The sequence below is a fragment of the Oryctolagus cuniculus genome, chromosome 21 (genome assembly GCF_964237555.1).
Source record: "Oryctolagus cuniculus chromosome 21, mOryCun1.1, whole genome shotgun sequence".
NCBI lineage: Eukaryota > Metazoa > Chordata > Mammalia > Lagomorpha > Leporidae > Oryctolagus > Oryctolagus cuniculus.
Window position 1 is genome coordinate 7,149,063 of NC_091452.1, and position 8,131 is coordinate 7,157,193.

Here is an 8,131-nt window from a genome sequence, read left to right on the forward strand (position 1 = left end):
AGGAATCCAGAACTCTGGTGCATTAGTGCCACAAGAGCGTTCAGTGGCACAGCCACTAGGGAAAGCAGTATGGCTGCTCCTCAGAAAACCGGAAATGGGGGCTGGCGGAGCGGGTAAAGCCACCGCCTGCAAAGCAGGCATCCCACATGGGCGCCGGTTCGTGTTCCACTTCTGAACCAGCTCTCTGCTATGGCCTGGGAAAGTGGTGGAAGATGGTCCAAGTCCTTGGGCCTTGCACCCATATGGGAGACCTGGAAGAAGGTCCTGGCTCCTGGCTATGGATTGGTGTAGCTAAAACTGTAGCAGCCATTTGGGGATTGAACCATTGTCTCTCCTTCTCTCTGTATATAACTCTACCTTTAAAATAAATAAATTTTTCTTTTTTAAAAATATGTCTATTTTAAAAATTAACTAGAGGGACTGGCACTGTGATGCAGTCAGTTAAAGCCACCTGTTGTCATATCATATCAGAGTGCCAGTTTGGCCCCAGCTGCTCCCCTCCTAATCCAGCTCCCTGCTGGTGCGCCTAGAAAGGCAACGGTTGATGGCCCAAGTATTTGGGCTCCTGCCACCTACACGGGAGACCTGTGCGTAATTCCAGGATCCTGGCTTTGGCCTGGCCATTGAGGCCATTTGGGGAGTGAAACAGCAGGTGGAAGATCTCTCTCTCTCTGTAACTTTGCCTCTCGAATAAATAAATAAATCTTAAAAAAGAAAAAAAAAAAACCTTAACTAGAGTCAACCAAATGTAGTAGTACCGAAAGGGATCAAATACTCAAAATCAGTGAGTTAGCCTGGAATACAGAAATAAAACCTCTGAACACTGCACAGCTAGAGTTAAACTCACAAACCACAGGAATCCCCCAGGGAGCACAGAGCAGGCCGGCAGCTGACGTCTGTCGGTTCTGCTGCCTCTCTTGCTCCCATCTGCTCACCCCCTGTGGTCTAGATCCCTGTTTAGAACTCTTTCTGTGTGGGTGTGAGTGGTAGAATCACGGAATCAAAATCCTCTCAAGCTGCAACTTCTAGGAACAGAATTATTTCCTATTTGGTTGGTTCGTGAAAGCCGACGTACTCCGATGAAACTGTTCTTTTTGGAAATGTGCTAATCCTAAAAAAATCCTCTTACTTGACCTGGGAAGTCATTTGGCCACTTCAGAAACTGGTTATAAGAAGGAAAGATCCCTAAACAGATTCAGAAGGTCAATGCCGGCCTCGCCTCACTCAGCGGCCACAGAGCGGCCTTACGCACACGGCGACCACAAGCCCGCGAGTCACACCCCAGCTGCTTTCACGGCCACAGCAGATGCTCAGAGCGAGCCACCCTTTCCCTGGTGGTCTGGGGCCGGCGCTGTGGCACAGCGAGCTAAAGCCCCAGCCTGCAGCACTGGCATCCTGTATGGGCACCGGTTCAAGTCCTGACTGCTCCTCTTCTCATCCAGCTCTCTGCTACGGCCTGGGAAAGCAGTGGAAGATGGCCCAAGTCCTTGGGCCCCTGCACCCATGTGGGAGACCTAGAGGAAGCTCCTGGCTCCTGGCTTTTGATCAAGCCCAGCTCTGGCCATTGTGGCCATTTGGGGAGTGAACCAGTATATGGAAAACCTCTCTCTCTGTCTCTCCCTCTCACTGTCTATAACTCTACCTCTCAAATAATTTTTTGACAGGCAGAGTGGACAGTGAGAGAGAGAGACAGAGAGAGAAAGGTCTTCCTTTGCCGTTGGTTCACCCTCCAATGGTCGCCGCGGCCGGCGTGCTGCGGCCGGCACACCGCGCTGATCCAAAGGCAGGAACCAGGTGCTTCTCCTGGTCTCCCACGGGGTGCAGGGCCCAAGCACTTGGGCCATCCTCCACTGCACTCCCGGGCCACAGCAGAGAGCTGGCCCGGAAGAGGGGCAACCGGGACAGAATCCGGCGCCCCAACCGGGACTAGAACCCGGTGTGCCGGAGCCGCAAGGCAGAGGATTAGCCTAGTGAGCCGCGGCGCTGGCCTCAAATTTAAAATATAAATTTAAAAAAAAAAGAGGGGCCGGCGCCGCGGCTCAATAGGCTAATTTTCCGCCTGCGGCGCCAGCACCCCAGGTTCTAGTCCCAGTTAGGGTGCCGGATTCTGTCCCGGTTGCCCCTCTTCCAGGTTAGCTCTCTGCTGTGGCCAGGAAGTGCAGTGGAGGATGGCCCAAGTCCTTGGGCCCTGCACCCGCATGGGAGACCAGGATAAGTACCTGGCTCCTGCCATTGGATCAGCACGGTGTGCCGGCCGCAGCGCGCCGGCCCTGGCGGCCATTGGAGGGTGAACCAATGGCAAAGGAACCTTTCTGTCTCTCTCTCTCACTGTCCACTCTGCCTGTCAAAAAACAAAACAAAACAAAAAGATCACATGGATCCCCAGGTAAACGGTCTGAGTGGGGGCATGCAAGCAAGAACAATCCTTGCTTTCTTCAACCCCACACCAGCAGCTTGCAAAAGGTTTAGAGGAAATGCACAGTGTGAAAACGTTATGCACGGATTCAAAACACGTGTTTGCACCCAAATAAACTGAACTTTCAGTTCCATTTCCCCACAATCTCTGGAGTGCTCTCAATTGCGTTGTCTGAATTTTGTATAAAGAACAGCGTTTTTGCAAAAAAAGAAGAAATGACGAATAAAAGTCAAGGAAAATAAAAGAAGAAAGAAGGTAAAGCCCCAAAGCTAAATCAACTTGCAGAGGGAGATGCCCTAGAAGTCTGGGTTCTGCAGGGAGTCAGGCTGAGAGGGCCGGCGCTGAGGTCACTCCTCAGGTGCCGCTCCCCGCCAGCTGGCTCGGCAAGGCCACTGCCCACTCCAGTCCTCGGGCAACGATTACTTCCCTCACACGGGACGACCGGAAGCTACCAGACAGAACCTCCTGCTCAAACACAGCCAAACCGACGAGAAGGAGGCGTCCAACCACACACAGCCCCAGCCCCATCCCCATCCAGTCCTGGTCCTCACCGAGCCCCCCACCCCACCCCCACCCCGTGCCTTAGGAACCGTGTGGCCCCTTCCAAGTCTCGCAAAGGCAAGAATCTACAGAGAGAGAGAGAAAGGACGAGTTCCAGTTCACAATCTGCAGAACGCAGCAGACAGAGGAAGAAGGAGAAACCCTCATCTCCCGTCTCTTGCTAAATGGTAATATCTTTATTCCTTGCAGATGGTGGTTCTCTGGGATACTCTGAGCGGTGCCAAGGGCTCCTTCGGGCCACCTGGTGTTCTTCCTGCTGCTTCCCCTTTGGAAGGCGGGGCTTGGGAGCTCGAGAGGCCAGAGGGGCAGGGGAGGGATCCTGGAATGAAGAAGGAGTTTTACAAGGCTGGAGAGAGAGGAGTGCAGGGAGGGGAAAGGAGGTGAGGAGGGAGGGGGAAGAGAGGGAGCCGCCAGTCTCGACCTGGAGTCTCTCCCACCAACTGGCACCTTATGCAAAAGACAAAATCCGCCTGGAATCTCCCGCCTGCCAGGCAATGCTGTGGGACCCAGATGCGGCATTCCAAGTTCACGTTCCAACACACGCGTCTAGCCGGAGCCCTCCGCTGAGTGTTCAAAGACCCAAGTCTACCACTAGCTTAAAAAGTTTCCCCCTGGTGGTATCTCCTCACCACAGGCATAAAGGCACCAACTGCACACACCCCCGGGCACCGGGAAGCCAAGGCCCACGCTACACTTACCAGGGGCTGCACCTCCGGGGCGGGCACCTTCTGGAAGAGACCATCCTCCGTGGAGGTGGACACCTGGGACTGCTTGGAGACCGCCACCCTGCATGGGAATTCTTTGACTTCTTCATAGAGGGAGTAGGACACGCGCTTGTCTCGTCTCTTCTCTCCCTGTATGGGTTCCTCAGCTGTTTTGGGCCCCGCTCCGCCGGGTGGTGCCTGGTCGGTCCATTCTTCCAGCTCACCTGCCGACTGCCTCTCGTGAAGACCAACCTGCTGCTCCTCAGAGCTGCCTGGCTCCAAGTCAAGAAGCTCGTATTGCAAGCTCGGGCCTCGGGAAAGCTCATCGGGCATGGAGCTTCCCGACTGGAACGAATCCTTGGTCTTGCTACCTTTAGGGCTTCTCTGAAGAAACAAAGGGAGACAGGGACCCAACACGCGTGCTGTGCACTCCCCACCCACCCTGCTCCCCTTGACCCCCTCAGCCTGTCCCGTGTTACCCCCCTGTGGAATTCAGGGTCGTTTTTGAAAGGACACCGGGGCCGGCACCTGCGCCGCAGCTCACTAGGCTAATCCTCCGCCTAGCGGTGCCGGCACACCGGGTTCTAGTCCCGGTCGGGGCGCTGGATTCTGTCCCAGTTGCCCCTCTTCCAGACTAGCTCTCTGCTGTGGCCAGGGAGTGCAGTGGAGGATGGCCCAGGTGCTTGGGCCCTGCACCCCATGGGAGACCAGGAGAAGCACCTGGCTCCTGCCATTGAATCAGCGCGGTGCGCTGGCCGCGGCGGCCACTGGAGGGTGAACCAACGGCCAAGGAAGACCTTTCTCTCTGTCTCTCTCTCTCTCACTGTCCACTCTGCCTGCCAAAAAAAAAAAAAAAAAAAAAAAGGACACCGGGACACTCTGTGCTTACATAATGAACCGCGGTTTACACATGCGGGTTTACCCTCGGCCTCCTAGCACACCTGCCACAGCACAACCACTCCTCTAAGTGGCCCTGGGGAGTCTCTGGAGAGGGACTTGTTCTTGGGCCAGAGCTGGGTTCTCCCGGGGGAGAGGTCTGCGGGAAGCCCCTGGTCCCCTGGTCACACGTCAGCTGATGCCTGCGAGCCCCCTGGGAGTCAGCCATGCACACACCTCCTCCGGGAAGTCTCCCCTCCGAGCCTCTCCCTGCGCCCCTCCCACTGCACTTGGCACATCACACCCTAGGGCTCCTCAAGGGAACAGACCGGGTGCCATCTGTCTCTGACCCACAGGCTGGAGCACACCAAGGGTGCCGGCAGCCATCCTGAAGGATGAGCGACTGGTGACGCAGTGACCACTTACTAAGGAACTGCCCGACAGAGAGTCAGAGGCAGTTTTCTTCAGCTTGAAGTCCCGGTACTTCACGGAGGTTTTCTTCTGCATTCCTTCAGTCTCCTCCTCACTCTCCTCCTCCTTCTCCATCTCTTCCTCTTCTTCCTCCTCCTCCTCTTCCTCCTCTTCCCCCTCTTCCCCCTCTCCCACCTTCTCCTCTCCCTCCTCCCCATCCTCTTCCTCCTCATCCCTCTCCTCTTCCTCCTCCTGCGACCGCCTCCATGGTAACGTGTCCTCTCCTGATTCCGGGCGGGAATCATCTACTTCCTCAGCGTCAGCGTCGTCTTCTTCCATTTCTGTCTCTCCGTGTCCTTTCCTTTCTTCTGGGGGGGTTTCTCCGGCATCGGACATTCTTCCCCGGGAGTCTCCTTCAGAGAAAGGCGGGTCAGGATCGTCAGCAGGCTGTTCTGACTTCCTGGTGCACTAAGCTGTCGATGCATGTGCAGTCCCGAGCTCTGCTTCCCTACCACAGCACTATTCATGTTCTTGGGAAAGCCCAGGCCAAATCTTAAAAGTATTGTTCCGGGGCCGGCGCTGTGGCACAGCGGGTTAAAGCCCTGGCCTGAAGCACCGGCATCCCATATGGACGCCGGTTCTAGTCCCAGCTGCTCCTCTTCCCATCCAGCTCTCTGCTGTGGCCTGGGAAAGCAGTAGAAGATGGCCCAAGTCCTTGGGCCCCTTCACCCGCGTGGGAGACCTGGAGGAATCTCCTGGCTCCTGGCTTCGGATCAGCTCAGCTCTGGCTGTTGCAGCCATCTGGGGAGTGAACCAGCGGATGGAGGACCTCTTTCTGTAACTCTGCCTTTCAAATAAATAAAATAAATCTTTAAAAAAGAAAGTATTGTTCCCAGGGCTCTCATCTTTATAAGGGTAACCTTAGACTCCTCTTTAAAGATTTATTTGAAGGGCAAGGTTACTGGGTGGGGGGGACAGAGGGAGAGAGAGATCAATCTTCCATCTGCTTCACTCCCCAGATGGCCATAATGGCTGGTGCTGAGCCAGGCCAAAGCCAGGAACACCATTTGGATCTCACACATGGGTGGCAGGGGTCCAAGCACTTGGGTCATCTTCCACTGCCTTCCCAGGTGTGTTAGCAGAGAGCTGGATAGGAAGTGAAGCAGCCAGGACCTGACCCAGTGCTCACATGGGATGCAGCTTAACCTACTGCGCCACACTGCCAGACCCAAAGGCAGCAAAACAAAGAACCCGGACATCAGCAACAATGCTGACTATAGGAACCAGAGAAACAGTGTATCTCAGGGGTCAAAAGCAGGCCTCTGGGGGGGTGGGTGTTTGGTGCAGTTCAGACACCTCGTGGAAAGCCCACCATCCCATAGGCAGTGCCTGGGTTCAAGTCCCAGCTCTGCTCCCAATTCTTTCTGCTAATGCACACCCTGGAAGGCAGCAGGTGTCGGCTCAAGTACCCGGGTCCCTGTTACCATCACAGGACACAGGATGGGTCCTGGGCTCTTGGCTTCGACCTTGTCCAACCTGGCAACTGTGGGCATTTGGGGACTGAACTGGAGAATAGGAGAGGGACCTCTCTGTCTCTATATCCCTTTCTAACAAATAAGAATTATAAAACATTATAGAAGTGCCTGTCTCGCACTGAATCCCATCCCACCACCCGCCTGCTCTGTGACCGTGGGCAAGTCAATTAACCCGCATAACCTAAATGTGTGTGCGAGAGGGGAAATAATCGTAATTCCAGATCCTGGGGCTCTCATGAAGACCGCGGGACGGGCAAAGCGCTCAGCAGCGAGCGAGCGCCGGACCCGTCACAGGGAGAAAAGCAAGTCGGCATGCAGTCGCTCGTGTACTCCCCGCAGCTGACAGAGCGCCAGGCACTGCGAAGTGTACTCCCCGCAGCTGACAGAGCGCCAGGCACTGCGAAGTGACCTAGGAGAGTAGATCTCTCCGGCACGGTCTGTCCCTGTGAACCGCGGCGGGGCGACGGCGAGGGCGGCGAGCTCTCAGGTCTCCCGGGCCCACCTCAGACCCTGCCGCCCACCCCCACCCCGCAAGGCGCCAGGCCTCGCCACGCTGGGGACCCTGCCCCAGCCCCAGGCCTCCTCCCCGGACTTACAGACCACGTCCACCTCGGTTCGCGAAAGGCTGGGGTGGTCCCGCCGCCTGGCCACCTCCAGCGACCCCGGCTTCCTTCTCCGCGCGCTCCCTAGTTACGGTTGCCACCCACGCTCTGCCCCATGGCAACCGCCACGGCCGCCTAGCCGTAAAGCGGAGAGCGTAGAGCGTAAAGCGAGAGGCGAGACCGGCGCGCGGGGCGGCACGCTCCCTGCGGGGGCCGGGGCGGGGGCGGGGCCTGGGGCTCGGGGCGGGGGCTCTGCTTCCCCTCCCGTTCCTCCCGGCACAGTCTCCGCCCCCTGCCGCCGTCCCTGCAGAAACTGCGGCGGCCGAGGCCGGCGGTTAGGAGCTTCAAACCCCGCCTCCAGGTCGCGGCGGGCGGCCCGCCTGCCTCCCGGGAACTCCCTGCCTCCTGCTGGCTGACATCTATCAGCGGCGTCCACGTCCTGGCGACCGCCAGCCAGGCCCTCACGGGTGGGCACGGGGCCGATGCTGGAGCCTCTGCCGAGGCCACTCCTGCAGGATGGGGGTGACTCTCCCAGCCCACCCCGCCCCGCCGGTCAACTGAACACGCACACATCTTAAAATAAAGGGCGCGGGGGGGGGGGGGGGGGCACCTGGATGGTGCAGGCCGCGTTTATTGTAGTCTGGGACTTGAGGAAAAGAAATTGGCGTTTAGCACACACAATGTAAACAGCAAACACAGCAGCTCCGTGGCTGTGAGAGGGGCCCCTGGGCTGTGTGGAAGAGTTTGGGGGAGACAGGCTGAGAACCGGTGGCTGGAGGCTACACCGATCCTGCCGCCACCAGGACAAGCTGGGTCCACGTCCATCCCAAGCAGGGAGCAGACTTCCACAGGGATCTCGAAACGAACGCTGACACCGCGGCCAGCAGCAGTCACCGAGGCCCCCTCCACCCTTTCAAGACAGAGAGACAATAGAAGGGAAGACAATCAGCATCGTCCCCGGTCACGTGGCGGGCACACCTGATGGCCGGGCGGGGCGGGGGCCTCCACACAGAGTCAAGCGAGAGG

At 57.3% G+C, this 8,131-nt stretch overlaps 1 protein-coding gene across 6 annotated transcripts in view; it reads right to left on the reverse strand.

Moving 5' to 3' along the window:
* Positions 1-7,239, reverse strand: part of CFAP251 (cilia and flagella associated protein 251) — a 72,436-nt gene extending 65,197 nt beyond the window's left edge. For all 6 annotated transcript variants that reach the window (XM_051837766.2, XM_051837762.2, XM_051837764.2 and 3 more), the window contains exons 1-3: positions 7,100-7,239; positions 4,984-5,381; positions 3,676-4,065 (exon numbers count right to left, since the gene is read on the reverse strand). In XM_051837766.2, coding sequence (XP_051693726.2) covers positions 3,676-4,065; positions 4,984-5,364 — 771 coding nt within the window. In that variant the 5' untranslated portion in view covers positions 5,365-5,381; positions 7,100-7,239. The remainder of the gene's footprint in view (positions 1-3,675; positions 4,066-4,983; positions 5,382-7,099) is intronic.
* Between the last annotated feature and the right edge of the window lie 892 nt (positions 7,240-8,131).